This window comes from Astyanax mexicanus, chromosome 13 (genome assembly GCF_023375975.1).
Source record: "Astyanax mexicanus isolate ESR-SI-001 chromosome 13, AstMex3_surface, whole genome shotgun sequence".
In the NCBI taxonomy this organism is placed as follows: Eukaryota; Metazoa; Chordata; class Actinopteri; order Characiformes; family Acestrorhamphidae; genus Astyanax; species Astyanax mexicanus.
The window spans coordinates 28,836,331-28,853,693 of record NC_064420.1 but is presented as its reverse complement, the minus strand read 5'-3'; the positions used below and the strand labels follow the sequence as shown (position 1 = coordinate 28,853,693).

At 35.3% G+C, this 17,363-nt stretch overlaps 1 protein-coding gene across 1 annotated transcript; it reads right to left on the bottom strand.

Moving 5' to 3' along the window:
- Window positions 1-965: 965 nt before the first annotated feature.
- edn3b (endothelin 3b) lies at window positions 966-17,094 on the bottom strand. Its single transcript, XM_007234649.4, has 4 exons — window positions 16,478-17,094; window positions 14,806-15,037; window positions 1,797-1,969; window positions 966-1,586 (listed from the first exon to the last, which is right to left on the bottom strand). Exons 1-4 carry the CDS (start codon window positions 16,542-16,544, stop codon window positions 1,552-1,554), a joined length of 507 nt encoding a protein of 168 aa, XP_007234711.1. The 5' UTR covers window positions 16,545-17,094; the 3' UTR covers window positions 966-1,551.
- Between the last annotated feature and the right edge of the window lie 269 nt (window positions 17,095-17,363).

The window sequence follows — 17,363 nt, the reverse complement described above, 5'->3', positions numbered from 1 at the left end:
ATTACAAGCCTTATTCATCAATTCACATTGTTTGCTATATGTATTTGGCTATCTTGAATGGATCACATTCATAATTGTAAGTGACCTGTATCTGTCTGTAATTTTACTCTGAATGCACATTGCATGTGCATACATTCATATATTCACACACATTGTCTCTGTTAGTACGGCTCTACAGGTGTTGTGCCGAATTGTGCCTTATTTTAGTGATTTTTAGCGCACCGGTCAATTGCGCCAGGTGCACTCTGACTTTGGTGCATTTGTATCTTAACAGCGTGGCACTTTGTGCGTTTCAGCAGAGGATACTGACCTATGCCAGCAGCAATGTTACTTTATTCTTTATTTGTTTATTGTTGAGTTAAGTGCATCCATGTGTGTGTGTTTTTTTTTAATGAGCGGGAGTGTACATCTATAGGAATGGATTCTGACGATTCTAACTGCTGTCTAGGTAAATATCAGTCAGTAGAGCACCTGTGTTTTTCGCAGCCAAAATAGCAACACGGCAAAAACTTACTTGAACACACTATTTTAACAGCGTGGGGCAAGGTGTGAAAATAGACTATTGATGGGCTGTAAGGTAGCAAAGCCTTTCGCAGGGTATACAATAAGGTCATAACTCTTCTTAAGCGATGTTCTGTAGTTCATTGTATTAACATAAACTCATAATCAGAAACAAAAGAAGCTGTGATTGTAAGTCATTGTAGTTATATTCTGTGGTGGTGTTGGAATTTGGCAGAACACTAGCACTAGTTTATGATGACAGAACTAAGCACATGCTTACAAGCAAAAATACACACAAAATCCAATCTGACCATTCACATTCACAAATGGGATTTGTATCTGATCTATGAACACATGTGAAAGTGATTAAAATCTGGTTCAAATCAGATTTGGGTCTCTTCAGCCTGGTAATATTAATGTAGCTGAACACTGCATGTTAAGGATACATATAGTTTAAGAAGAGGTCTCTTAAAAACAAAAGGGAGTATTTTAGTAGGAAAAATGTCATGTCATGGTAGTCATGTGAAACAATAATATACAAGTTATAGATTCCTTTAAGATATCTGAGGTCCAGCATTTTATCATTGTGCAGTCCTTTCTTTCAGGCCTAACAGTGTTGCCAGGCCTAACGTTGTTCTGCCCTTCCATGTTCAGATCATGCCCATTGTCCATAAATAGAGTTTTTTGGTATCAGGTGCACAAGTGATTAAAGCAACATTCCAACGTCCCACAAAACAAAGTTTCCACTGAAACAAGGATTAGAGCTCAAGATAATGAAACAAACATCTGTGGATTTTGGGGTCACTTCCTTTCTGGCACAGTTCAGCCCATTTGAAATAATGGCAGCGCATAGATCGTCCAGGAGTCAGAGTCAGGGTTCAGGTCCTCACTTCACAGTGGTCATCCCTCACAGCCTTTCCTTCAGAAGAGCTTTTCTTCAGAGAGATGACTTCAAATGCAGCTGTTAGAAAAAAGGCCAGATGAACCTTAAAGGTCATTAAGCGGAGTCTGATGTTCTCAAAGATGGTGAGACCAGAAGCCTTGTCCTCCTTAGGGTCTGTATGATGCCCTTTCTGTGTTGAGATCTGTGTTAAAAAACAGAACATTTTATTTTAATTAATGTACCCTAAATGAATGGTTTCAAACCAAACAAAAATAGGTTTTTGCTCTAATCTACAAGAAACATTCTGGACCTCTGAGGAATGAGGGTGAGATTAAGATCCACTGTACTGAACAGTCACAAGATAAAGCAAGTTCTAATTTAAACCATTAAATAGGGAAATCTGTTAAATTACCATCATGGCTGTTCCTTTGGTGATTACATCTCGTTTCACAGAAGTTATGACACCGTGTGTCATTCTGGTCTCTACAGGTACAACGCTGATGTTCTACTGCTGCTGCGCCGCCACTGGAGCGCCTGACCCGCTGAGAGCCGCGATAGCTGGACATGCCGTAAGGAACTGTTCTCCTACAGACAGAGAAATAAAATAAAACATGTTTAAAATTCTGAAAAATGCTTTTAATCCTAACTATATTCTGTGATTAATAATAATGTAATGCTCATAATAGCAATAAACAAATGTGTGGTCAATTTTATTATATCAGTCTAGTTTGGATGATTTTTAAAAATTAGAGTCTCTTAATATGCTGAGTAAAAGTAGAGAGAGTTAGTTAGTTATGAGATTTAATCCAGATTTAAACATAGCAAAAAGTAATGACACTTTAAGTTTGGGTTTAAATTGCTAAATAAAACAACTTATAGCTCTCAGTTCTGTAAAAGGTGTGCTGTGGAATATGGTCCTTAAGGCACATTGACTAAAGCATGTCACAATTAATTATATAATAAATTATATTATGTAGCAGGTTGTAGCTGTATCATTAGCCACTCAAGGACATGACACATAAAACCCACAAGCACTGCCCAGTACAAGATGACCACAGTACATTTTTAACATGAGAACATATCATGGTCTTACCTTGTAACTCACTGATTTATATTTTGGGGGAGGGGGGTACAATTTGTACTTAAATAACTTTTAGTGCTTCACATCAATGACACTGTGTGCCCTTGTCTGGATATTATCATAGTTTATGACCGCATGTGCCTATACAGCTTTGGAAAAAAATAAGAGACCACTTCAGTTTCTCTGATTTTGCTATTTATAGTTATATGTTTGCGTAAAATGAACATTTTGTATTATTCTATAAACTGGGAACAACATTTCTGCCAAATTCCAAACAAATATTGTCATTTAGAATAGTTATTTGCAGAAAATGAGAAATAGCTAAAATAACCAAAAAGATGCAAAGCTTTCCGACCTCAAATAATGCAAATAACACTGTTTTTTAATCAAAGTTTTCATGTATCTTGGCATGTTCTCCTCCACCAGTCTTACACACTGATTTTGGATAACTTTATGCCACTCCTGGTGCAAAAATACAAACAGTTCTCCTTGGTTTGTGATCATCCATCTTCCTTTTGATCATATTTCAGAGGTTTTCAATTTGGCAAAATCAAAGAAACTTTTCTTTTTTAGTGGTCTCTTATTTTTTTTCCAGAGCTGTATGTGCAACTTAATATCTGCCCAATCTGTTGTGGTTTTGGATCACAATAGAGGGGTACAATATGAACAAAAATGCAATAATACTGGTGGATATCCTAAGATCCTAAATTAGTTTAGTTTAAGCTTCTCAAATGTTCTTTCATGCATTAGCTTGGCTACACACATTTTCCCATGTTAAGCTCACACTACAGTGTGACTCTAGTGGCTCTACCTCACTCTGCCTCCATCCTAGTTATGTCACGTGACCACAGACTGTTGCATAAAAAGCAAACGTAATGCAATTTGAGCTTATTGTTATTTACAATGTTATCACAGCTCATGCAATATTTATTGTGAAAACGTATATCAAGATAACAATATAACAATATGATCTATCTCACAGATCTAATTCATACAAACACAAAAACTGGAGGCAAAATAATCTGATTGTGACATCCCCGTTAACTACATTATCTAACAATTAGCATTAACCTATACAGTGCAAGCTGACTACAGGACTGGATTTGGAATCACTGCTATACAATATTTCTATCCAAATTTATCTCTCATTGTCCTAAAATGGATAATTATTACTAACAAGAATCTATTTTTATTGTAATGCAAAAAACTTTATATGGTAATTTTGTTTTGTTTTTGTTTTTTCAGTGAAGTTAATGTACATTGTTTTGTGTGACAGTAGTAATAGGTCATATGAGAGGCATGTTGAATATGCCAAAACTGCTGAAAAATCATATGCTCCTCAGGATAGGGTTTCTATTGTGTATTAGATAGTCTGTGATCTGTTGGGCAGCATCCACTCATCCACTGGTAAGTTGAAACAAGGAGAAAAAAAAGGTTTTTATTAAAACATTCTGTACCCTGGCTACTAGACTGAATAGCAAACAGGTGTGTGTGTGTCTTATCTGCATTTAGATAATGCTGAATACACTACAGTAATCCATCCAGTGTGCTTAAATTAAGGGGCTAGACTGACAAGAAACAATGTTTGCACATTATTTTTGACCTGGTTAGAAAAAGACAGCTTCAAATAAGAACCATGTTCTCTTTTACTATTGCTTGGCAGAGAAAGAAATTTGTTTCTTGACTGTTAACTTGTGTTAAGGAATAAAGGGTTATATGTACATAAGCATAATAAATAATAAAGGCACCTGAAACACCTTAAAAAAGGTAATTATTTACAAGCTGTTTGATTAACACACCTCAAGGTATCTTAACTACCTCAGAGGGCACTATAAACAACTCACAAGCGTCTGTTCAAAGAAATTTGTGTTAGTCATGTTTTTGCATACTGTACCAAACGTGAACTGAACTGGACAGTCAGAATCAAACCATTACACTCCTAGTACCTGTATATATATATATATATATATATATATATATATATATATAATTTAAAATAAATAAATCATACTTAAGAAGCATTATGGATAATGTGTATTTTCTACTCCTGGTCTCCCCCTACGTTACGATGTGTACTATGCACTTTAACCACTCTTAAAGGACATGCTTCGAACAAGCATTTCTGGACAAGCTGAGACACACAGATATGGGATAAGACCCGAAGTGAAATAAGTATGTGAAAGTACGTGTAGTAGTAACAGATTTTAATAAATATGACTTTATTTATTTATACAGAGTTTTTTATATCAGAAATGAAAAAGAAACAAATCGAAAGGGAAAATGACAAATCTGAATATCTCTGCAAGTAACTGGTGAGGGGGCTCTCTTTTAGGATATCATCATGATTTTGCATCATAATACTACATAATGTGTTGCTTTAAGGGTCGTTTTGACTTGAAAATTAAATACATGAAGGGTGCTGATTTTTGGTCTCTTGAATTACTATGTTAATTCTTTGTGCTGTAAATAAATAATATTTTAGTGTTTCTCAACCTGATCTACATCTGCCCATCTGTTGCATGAGGTTACTATAGACAAAACCGCTTTAACTGATGACCCTTTGATTCACAACTCTTTTATTAGGTGTTGTCTACGTAAACAACTTTACTGTTGTTTTGGTGCTAAATCTCGCTTAATGAACCCCAGAATGATGACTAAGAGTTGTCTTAGAAACAAAGCAATTTAAGATTATTACCACTAACCCTATTCATGAGCTGACCATTAAGACACCTGTCTGTCTCACGTTTGATTCAGATCAGGAGATTAAAAGTTCCAGACACTTCTTGAGAAAAGACAAAGCCCTGGCACGCACACAGCAGACTGGAAGGAAGAATGTTTTCAGTTTGCCAGCCTGCTTTGATATATCTCCAGAAAGACTCACACATTCTCAGCTGGGAAACGGAAAAAATATACAAGGACGTGTGCAACTATGTATTGAAAGATAGCGCGACTGCTTTGGTTTGATCTACATCCAGTGACATGTGGACTTCGTTCCTTTACAGGACACAACTTTGTAAAATATGCAAAACACGTCTCAAGGACAAATTGAGAAGGATATATGGAGAAGGGACCAAGCAGCAGTTAGCATTTAGAGACTAGCATTAGAGAAAGAAAGGCATCACTCAGAAAATGTCAGAACTTGCCTCCTGAATAAGCAGCCTGAGTAATCTGCCTTGCCAACCTGCGGCAGATGGACCATATGATACTGTCTATAGAGTTTGAACTGAGGCATGGACAGTGGTGCCAGGAGCCTTTCTCCAGTCTCATCTGGGAGACATTTCATGCTCCAATAAGAGATTCTCTCTGATCTCTGTCCACCGTGCTTGCTATGTTATGAATGCATGTGAGTTCAGAGCAGTGGCATTCGCCCTCATGTTCTCCATTACACATCACCCCCGCCAGCAGGACAAGGCTCAGAACAGACCACTTGGAGGACAGTCTATCTACGTCTCAAATGAGTTACGAGGCAGGATGTGCCATAAATCAGCATTCAAATAGCACTGGCCACATCACTCGACATCGCTTAAAAAGTTCCCGCAGAGACTGGCAATCTGTTTGGATAAAGAGGTTCATCTGTTTTAGTTCATGCGAATGGTGCTTAAGCCTTTCTTTCCATCACCTGAATGAGAAAACAGAACACCATTTGTTTTTTGTTTTTGTTTTGTTTATGTAATCGTCCCTTCTTTTGGCGTAGCTCTCATTAAATAGCAATTTATTCACACACTTTGTCTTTATGTTTCTGCAATGAATCCAAATGCATGCACAGCTTGTGTGGTCCATTTAGAGAAGCACTGCCAAATAGAAGGATACTTTCTGGACCTATTGACACCAAGTTCTCTGGAATGGTGGTGCCCCACCTTATCCTGTTGGGAGGAGTTGGGGATTTAAGGATGAGGTGGGGTGAACATCATCCAAAAGCCTGACCTTACTAACGCTCTCATTACTGTATGTTTGCATGTCACAATTACCAACAATTTTTCTGAATGATATACTGTCCCAAAAAATACAGTGGTACACAATATTATTGGCATTTTAGGACCATTTATTGACTATATACCAGCTATGGGTGTGTAACATCGTTTTGTACACATATCAAAATTTGTTAAACTATCAGTGCTGTCACTGTCTGTCTGCCTGCCACTGACTCTAGGTCTCTAGAAAAAGATTCCATTTCCCAGGATGCACCTGCGTTCAGCCCTCCGGACATGCTGGATTACGTCATGCATCGATGTTCGGGCTCGCTGTGCTACTGAGATTAATCACACCTGGACTTTTTAGTAGAAATTGCCCCTGTTTTCCCATTATCCTCGCCCAGTATTGAATCTATTTCATAGGTTTCTACCTCACGTTTCTTTTGTTATTTGACCTTTTATTTACGACCCTTTTTTGCTTCCTCAACTTCTCTTTTGCTTAGCCCCTTTATTTATTGTTAGCTGTTTCGGTAACAACCTAATATTGTATTTAGACCATTCTTGACCCTGCCTGCCCTTGACTATTCTTCTAAGCCTGACCCTTTATGAAAAAAAGAGTGTTTGGTGTCTGCACTTGTCTGTCCTGTGTTTGGCATCAGTGACATAAACCATAAGAAAAAAAGCATACTTACTTTTGACTTTTGAAAGCATACTTACATATTTTTATTTATGTATTTATTGTGCTATTTACTTTAAGAGACTAAGGGTGTTTTTGTAAATTTTTGCACGCATTTTATTTGCATGTGCTAAATACTCAGCATGTTAATATTTGAACATTTTGTAGTATTTTCTTGTTACATTGCATTATTTTAATATATTATATATAGTTCAGAGTCTTGGTAAGTTGGTTACAAATAGAAGTTTAAATAATTTTTGGTTTCTACTTAATCTCTAAAACTTCTATATTAAAATATTTAGGCAAATTTTTTGCAGTAGTATATTTATGAAATTAATATTATATCTGTCAGAGTTTTGTTATACAGCCAAGAATATTGATATCATAAAAATACCCTGAAATATTGTGTAATTATTTTAGGAATATATCACGCACCACTAAAAATAGCATAATAATGCAATTATAATATATAATTTAAATTATATAATTTAAATTATAGAGGAAATTCAGACAGTGGAGCTGGAATATGTGTTTAAATATCCTAAATAATTAAGTCAGAAATAAATTAAAATTAGTTTTGACAAAAAGTTGACATACCACTTTATTTACATTAATGGGCTCTCCTAAGTAAATAAAATAATTACGGCCATTTCCATACATTGTGCAATATGTCAACAGCATAATTATTGTGAAAGGCCTAATCAAATTAAATCGAACCCATATGATGTATGTCCAGACTACTGTCAGCGTAAATGTCACTATTAGGTAAGCGTGATTGCAAAATTGTATTTAGGCCTAGGCTTCACTTGTGTTAAACAAGGCAAATGTGGTTCTGTTCAAATTTTACACTCCACAGCTGTCTCTAGTGTTCATTGTCACGAAATGGGTGATTCTCACGAAAAACAGATTTAAAAGGGTTCACACTTGAAAAATTTCAAAAGGCATTTAAATATAAAATTTCTTTTTGTTATGCAAGACTAGGGTCTGAACTTTTTAGAAATACTTTTTTTTTTTAATTTTATAATTTTTTTCTGTATATTTTGCACCATTTTAGTCAGTCAGAGCACACACATTCTCAGTACCGCAACATGATAACACAGAACAGATATGGTTTAAAAGTTACACATTTGTTACTTTTTAAATAGATATTATTAACAGTTGTGCTCATATGTGTATATAACCCAGAAAATATTATATTTATAAGTTTCCCATTTTTTTTTATTTTATGATTTGTCTCATTACCGCAACAGATTTCATGATTCATGTCCTGTCTTTTCAGGATATTTAACTGAAAAATTACATGTATAATTTCTTATTTAGTACAGATGACCTATGAAGAAATACAATTTATCCAAATACCATTATAAACTAGAATTTGTTTTATAACAGTAAAATAATTAGTAAATAAATATGTGTTGCGGTAAAGAGAATGGTGTTTCGGTAAAGAGAGTCAATGTTTCGGTAAAGAGAGTCATTACAAGGATTCCTACTTAATTAACAATAACACTTTACACAACAAACACAGAGTGTGAATGCTGTGAATAAATAACAAATTCTAATGATGTACTTCTTGAGTTTTGTATGGAGTAGTAATATTGAACAAAATGTGGTATTTGCTGTTGAAAATTATTCTCAGTAAGACTCAAGCTGTGAAAATATCCTATTTTGAACTGTGTATTTTAATAAAACAAATTTCAACATACCTCATTAGACATAAATTCCTTAAAACTTTAAACATCACTGTATAACTAAATTGAAATGGAATGTTTAAATACAAAATAAGTAATTCAACATCTCATAAAACAACTTTTTTATTAAGTATTAATTTCATGACAGATATAAACATCAATGTACAACTAAATTGAAATTAAATATTTAAGTATGAAACAAGCAATTCAACATCTCATTAAACATCTTTGTATTAAGCATTAATCTCATGAAAAATGTAAACATCAATGTGCAACTAAATTAAAATTAAAGATAAAATTAAAGAAAGTTGTTTAATGAAATGTATATATGTGTGTATATATATAAATTTCATATATATAATATATACATTTCATGAAACAACTTTTATTGTTATAAACTGTTAATAAAGGTTGTTTCATAAAATGTGTGTATATATATATATATATACATATAAACAGTTTATAACAATAAAAGTTTATAAAAATAAATTTCATGAAACAACCTTTATTAACAGTTTATAACAATAAAAGTTGTTTCATGAAATGTATATATTATATATATGAAAATTATATATTATATATATATATATATATATATATATATATATTATTATTATTATTTTTATATATTATTTTTATATCTTATGCGGAAGTTATATGGGTGTCACTGCCCTGCTACATAAATCTGTTTTTTATCTGAAATTGCATCATGTATTGTTTTATATATTGTTTATTATAAGTAAATAAAGGCTTTTTTATGAAACAATATATATATATATATATATATAAGTTCATGTCACTTAAAACATTAATTTCTCTTTACCGCAACAGTGAATCTCTCTACCGCAACAGGCCTTAAATTGTTGCGGTGTATGAGAAGGCTGTTGCGGAGTATGAGGGACCTTAACCTTCTTTGATCTCTGTGGGGCCACCATGATGCCTGGCTAAACTTTTGCTAGCTTTTTGTATTTAGACTTTAAAAACCTTAAAAATTCCCAAAACACAATAACATTTTCATTTTTTTAAACATTAAAAACTAGCTGTTTCGGTAATGAGAAACAAAAAGTTGTGTATGCTCGCTGACAACCAAGTTTTTAACATTTATCTGGAGAGGTATAAAATTAGGTGCTTACCTGGTAGCCATCTTGGGTGTCATACTAAAAGGTGTCCCCCCTCTCAAAATGGCTGTTTTTTTTCTGTTCCTTGTGGTCTTAAATGGTGCTTGAAAATTGTTGCGGAGGCTGAGAACATTGGTTCTGACCAAAGTTATTGTTCTAAATATTTTCTTTTCTTTTACCAATGAATTCCAAGTAATACATTTTTATTGACTGTAACAATTTACTTTATGAGATACATTTAAGTTTTTTATTATTTATTTATTTTAAATATTAAAATTGTGTAATTGAAGAGCCGAGATTCAGCAATGGACGCGTTGCGGTACTGAGAATTTCACACTAAATTATAAAAAATACATAATTTAAAATATCACAATGTCTACTTTTAATCACTTCCAATATAGCCTTTGATGAGATGTTTATAAACCAGTGTTTCCCAAATTGATAGCATTTACCTGTTCATCACACTCCTTAATGCCACCTCATTAGTCTGATTTCGTGAGAATCACCCAAATGCTTTAACATGCCTTGGACTCAGCATCAGCACCATGGACAGTAACAAAGGCCATTAAACAGATAGCAATAACATGCAAACAAAGAAAAGCATACTCAGTGCCATGCGCTTCTAACAAAGGTGTCTGAAATTCCTCTTTCACTCAGCCAATTACAGTAGGTGAACCTGAGCTTGTATGAAGATATTTGCTATAATCATTAAATCAGCTGCAGACAAGATCATTTAAATGAGTTCCTTTGATCTGAATGGGATTACTTAGCCTTATCTCAGCGCTAGAACTTATTGCTCATCTAACAGTACAGTACCGCTAAGCCTGGCGTGGCAAACTCATTTAAGATAAATTGCATTAACACGCTGCAATGTTAAAGGAGGTCAGAGTGATTTTTATTGGAAAATCCAACACTGTCCATTCTTTTTAATAGAAGCATGATGTTCCTAATTTGCTAATGGACAATTAAATATCACTATTACATCTTGGCTTTGGTGCACAAGTGAAACAGACTGACTGACAAATGACTGACAGACTAAAGACAGATGGGCCACTGTAATTGACTGACCAATCCCAAGGTCCAGTTCCACATATGCCTAGCTGTAATATAATAAAACCCAAAACAACCTGCTTATAAACAATGTCATGTGTCCAGTGTTCGTTTTGATCCTGCAGGGTTCAAAGAGCTCTAACTGTGCAAGCTAAAATCTCAAAAGAACAGGCTGTACCATAGGCTATGTTCACAAAGCAGGTAAAAACGGTCCAAATCTGATATTTTTCATCATATGTGACACAAATGTGTTATTTGAAAAATCTGATTCACAGCAATGCAACTCAGTCTTAACAGCCAGGTTTTACATCAAATAGAAGAAAAAAAGGCAATAAGGAAAAGGCCAAATGCATGGAAATGGACAACAGCAGTGAGTGAGGATATTAGTGATGGGATAGTGAGGTGACAGACTGATGTCTCTGTTACAATAAAATTAGAAGACTTGTGTCGCAACCAGTCTGCATTTCTAATTAAATGGCTGAATGTGATCACAGAAGATGGCTTGCAGTGCCAGGAAAAAAATATCAAAAGCCTACAAAGAATGCAAACTAAAGATTTACCATGTACACATAAGCTTGTCCTTTTAACAGTAAGCTGGAAAGCCACTAGAACTAGGGATGCACATAATGATTACTTTTTAGATTATTCAATTAGTCATCATCTATTTCTCCCATTCCCTCAATCACTAGCTCCTATGGGCATAACTCCTGTTTCACTATACATTTTACCTCACCTATTTCAAGTTTGCACACCAGTGAATGTCATCCCTGTTGGCCAATCTCTGCCTTACTACAGCATAAGTTGCCACAGCAAATGAAATAATGACAGAAAAAACTCAAATATAAAACTCAAATATAAAAGTCTTAATAACTTAAACGTGCTCAAATAAAAAAGAGTCAAAAAGGTTTCATAATCAACACTGTTAATTATTTCAACCAATTGCTGCAGCCCTAATAGGAACTATCTGATGTTGGGAACAGCCTTAAAAAAACATATTTGTGGAGAAAATTTTGAGCCACTTTTTTCTGCAGGTAAAAGTCTAAAAGCAAAAATATCAAATATAGTGAAAAATGATTTTTATAAAATGTAGGACACAAACTGTGACTAAGTGCATATTATGGTTGCAATATATTGAATTGTCATCCCTGTACGAAGGTATGGGAAAGCCCCGCCCCTGGCCAAAATGAATATTCTGATTGCTTCTGCTGCTGAGTTTGACTCTATACTCTATAGCTCAGATGATTTATTTTAATAAGCATCTGAACTCAATTAAAAAAATCAGTGTTGAGAATATGGACTCTAACCTCATTTTGCACATTTACTGTAAAATCAATTTTGGGCTGAATCCAGCCCACAGGCCACACTGTTGCTATCTCTGCTCTAAGTCACAGACTAAATGACGCTGTGAATGGTCAGACTTGTGGTTAATGTATGTTTAGATACTGAGACTGAAGGGGGATGCTGGTGAAGCAATCTGTTTACTACAGGCAGCAGGAAAAACTCTCCGCAAATTGTTCTACAAGAGTACACTCATAAAAAGATCCAGCCTGAATAGTTTGTTTTTTGGTTCACCAGCTTAGGCATGTTATGGCAAACCTTTAGGTGGAGGTTCTCCAAGGAAGGTAATTAAGACACTCAACTTGCTATGCCTGCAGGCATTTTGGGTCATTTTCTTGCTCACATACCATGAAGAGCTAGGCCTGAAGAAAGGCACCACATGGTTTCAATTATGCAAGGAGGCTGCAATTTAACAACTTAGAAAATGTTAGAAAGAGCACCATCTTAATACCACCTTACATATAAGACATAGCAGGATAAGATTAAGGGCAGGTGCAAACTCTTATTACATTGTTAGACCCCTTAAAATAATGCTAATAAAAAAAAAATAATGTTAATTAAGCCATTTAAATTGTTATAAAATTATGAAAATTACAAAGTGAAGTAAGGTGTTTCTTACTCTCTCACACTCTTAGAGCTTAGAGTTGAAGCTCTTGGAGCTTAGACTGAAATATTGATTGCTTTCATTCCCCATGTGTTTTCCATGTGCTTCACTGTTTGTGTTTTGGTCTCCACCCTAGCCCTGTCTGGCCTTTAGTGATTCCACCTGTCTCTTGTTGTAACCCTGCCTCCTTTTCATAAGTCCCAGGTGTTTCAGGTCGTCTTGGAGTACTTGTATCCCTGTGTGTTCTGTTTTTTGTCTTTGATTTGGTATACCATAATTTACAGACTATAGGGCGCATCGGATTTTTTGGCGCATTAAGCAAAACAAAACGGTTGAACTTTATTCAACTCATTAACAATAACTCTCAACATTGTAACACACAAAATACAAAACTATACACTCACTTTTTTCAACATCAAGTATGCCCAGATGGGCATAACTCGCCCACTGTTGCCTCCCTGTCCCAAAACATGCCAGCTCCCGCCTTAAACTTAAACTTATAACTTAATATTTTAGTCAATCTAAATCAAAGTGAACAAGGGTGTCGCCATATTTTTCTGATTTAATCAGTGTAGGGATGCCCACAAAGGACAACTGCAACTCATTTTACAACACTGTAAGCCGCTGGATCTCTGTCTCCAATAGGCGGCACTGTGTACCACACAACCAGAATTTATACATAAAGTTCATAGATTAAAGCAGGGGTCTCAAAGTAGCGGCCCGCGGGCCACATGCGGCCCGCGACGCGGTTTCATACGGCCCCTCACGGGTTAACAAAATAAACATACATCTGGCCCGCAATTCAATTTAATTATTTATGCTTTATTATGTTCGTTTTCATATTTTATCTTAACTTGTATTTTGGTGTGTGTGTGTGGTTTTTGTTTTTGTTTTGCTTACGCTGCGTTGCCTGCTTTAGTAGTCTTCAGTAGCCTTCAACAGTCTAACCTTGCTGCCGTGGTGTGTCCACTAAACTCCGTAGTTATAAACATCCTGAGGCTAGCAGCGCGCTAACTGACCTGTTTATAATGTAATCCGAGCAGTGCCTCCGTGACGCTGCTCTAAACTGCTGCTGTTAGCTGCTTGGGCTGAAAGATGAACTGTAGAGAGCTGTATTATCCGGTTAGTGGGGTTATTTTATTTCATACACAGAAGAACTTACAAATTTTTAAAAACGCTCCAGACTGGCTCAGCTGAGCCCTGTAGCCCGTGGCTGGGCTGTAGCTCTGACTAAGCAAAGACTGCGGGCTTGTGGTGCTGCAGCTGCAGCTCCGACTAGTGGTTGGATGAGGAACTGCTAAATCTGAGGAAATGCTAAATCTGTCACAGCTCACAATTTTTGATTTTATATTTATTAAGCCTTATTTCAGTATCAAACGTTTTGATCAAAGTTAATATAACTTATAAATTAAAAGGATTTATGTTAATAGAGCAACAAGCAACCATTTTTCCATGCAACTGTAATATTTGATTGAATAAATAGTATATTGAGAGTTATTTAACATTAAGGAGTAATTACATTCATTTTGTATTACATCTGGTTACATTTTCTTATATTTATAAGTTACATCTGGCCCTCAGAGGACAGCCAATATGCCAATGTGGCCCTCGGCAAAAATGAGTTTGAGACCCCTGGATTAAAGGATTTAAGTGCGCCTTATAGTCCAAAAAATAGGGTATTTAAATTGTTCTGTTTTTTTTTTATTAATTTCACTGATCATTGATTAAATGCTTTTAATCATGACAGTTTTGTTCACAGTTACTGGCCTTCAGTTAGTGCTCTACCTCTGTGTTTAGTTTTAGTTTTTATAGTTTGGTGTTTTTAGCCTTGTATACAGTATTTAGCCTTGCATATTCATTTGATCAATCACTAATTTGACTTAATAAAAGTACAAAGTGACAATAAAAATATTTCTCACTTGCCTCCATGCCTTTACAGTAAATGGTGCACTTACTCTGGCGTATTGATCCAGATGATGTCCAGGTGACAGTAGTATACACACTCCTTGTCTCTGTAGGAAAAGCATGTGCATCGTCTGGGTCTCTGATGAGCCTGAGCCTCTTTACTCAGCAGGGTCTCTGCACTTTTGTAGTGGCTGGAACTCTGCTTTGGGTCAGCAGAATTGGATAGTTCAAATGACTGCAGCTGGGCGTTCTTGGTGTCTCCTGGCCACAACGATGATCTGGCTTAAGTTTACACAAATAAAAAAATGCAGACGACTATTAGTATTATTAGAAATATTATATTATAACATTGATTGAAGCAATAAAAACATACATTTTTAGATTAATAATGAAATTAGTAGTAGTAGTACATTATGTAATATTTTTAACTAGGGGTGTATGCTGGCGTAGGAATCATAAGTTGTTTTGGAATATAAAATGCTTTAGAATATCAACACCTACTATTATATTTAAAATGAATATTTAATGATATGGATTTTATCTCTTAGCTCTGGGCCACTACACTAAACTACATATAACATAAATATTGTAACATATAACATAAATAAATAAGAGAAAAAAATATATTTCTCCTTAAGCCCAGATAGATATAGGTCCAATTCCTGCAATAACAGGACATCATTTTCAGCAGATATGCCTCATATATTTATTTGCCTACAATTATCAAAATCAGATAAAAATGTACATTTTCATGCCCAATGACTACATTTATCATAATTATTCAAATAAGCAAATGTAAAAAAAATATTCTTCATATGCAGATGATTCAAAACAAAGCAATTATCGGATGATATCAATATAGTTACTTAATGAATTAATTATTGTGCATCCCAACTTGTTTGTATTAATCTTAACTTACATTACTTATGTATATATTGTTTGTATTCTATTTTAATACCTATACTCTAATCTTGCAGTGAATAAAATAACATTTAAATAATATAATTAATATTAATATTATTATTTGTGAAAAGTACCTTTCACCAGAGCCCCAACTATTCAAAAGCTTTAAATAAATATTGATTCAATGTCAAAATTTCAATATTAACAAGTATTAAATAAAATTTGTTTCAACACATATTAGTCAAGACCTATTTCTGAATACCTGATACCAAATTCCAAAGTGTTCCAAATTGTTCATTACTTGTATTTTAACATTTTGTTTTAGAAATGTTTTCAGAGCTTGTTATATAGGGTGTATGTCATTTAATAAATTTATTTTAATAGTCGTAATGTTTTTAAAAATTTCTTAATAGTTGGAGCTTTCAAACATTCCTATATTATGTAAATAAGGTCAGAGGAACGAACCAATTCACCAACTGTCCTGTGATGAACTCAGGATGTTCAGTGTGTGTCACTTAGGGACTTGACTTTAAAAATGATTGAGAAAATGCTGACACATACGTCATTATGTTTTTTTTTAGGTTAAAGTTGTTTCTCCACCATCAACATTAAAGGAAGTATTGCAACAAAAAACACATTTATTCAGTGTTCTTTGCTATCAGGGTAGAGATTTCTAGTCTGCTCGTTTGCTTAGGGTTTGAACTGAAGACAAATAATGAGTTTTAGCTTAGCATTGTTCGATTTTAAAACCAGTTACACTTCTTGTTGCCACATTAAATTAGTTTAAATTACGCGTTTGAAAGGAAATAGCTTACTTACCTTCAGTGAAAACGCTGATTAAACTCAGAATTACCCACAGCCGGACACAGAGCAGAAGACCCGCCATGCCTCAGTGCTTTTTCACTCAGATGAGTGAAAAAATTACGCAGGTAAAGGTAAAAATACCAGTGTTAAAGCTGCCATGCACGAGCTCTGCCTTTATCACCCCTGTTATCTTAACTACAAGGAAAGTTCCCGGGTTTTTTTGAAGGAACAGCCGGCTGGAGCTCCTACATGGTCAGCTCCCTGAAAAAGAAGAGCTTCAGAGGAGGGCAGGCGAGGAGCTGAGGAGCTCCTGAGAGGAAAGAGAGAGCTGACTGACCCCAATGCACTGGGAGGTGAGACTCTCAGAGATATTATTATAAGAAGCAGTGAAGCCGCGCGCGCCTGAGTGAGGGCTGCAGGGAGTGTCTCGCGCGCACAGCAGCAGCAGTTAGCGTTCAGCCTATTTTATAAAAGTTTATAGGCGCTTTAACAGCCGCTCTAATGAGCAACAAACCCTCAGCGCCGCTGCAATTAGTGCCCCGCGTAAACAAACCCAGCAGAAGCTGGAAGGAGCTGAAATACCCGGTTATACTACAGCTGCAGTGATGGGGCTTGTAGCAGTGTGCAGCTCTAATGAGCGGGGGTCCTGATTTCATACAAGAAGACCCACCCGCGAGCCCGTGCGCGTGCGCCCACTCTACCTACACACACTGTAAACTGACTGACTGGTGCTGACTGTCTCTTTATCAAGATAAAGCAGCGTTCTGTCCCTTTAGACTAACTCTCCTGTACCTTTTAGTGTTTCCCTACTTCTAACACTGAACCTGACCCAACTAATACGCTTAATGCTGTCCATACACTACATGACTTTGAAAAGACTCTAAAAAAGACTATTAACAAA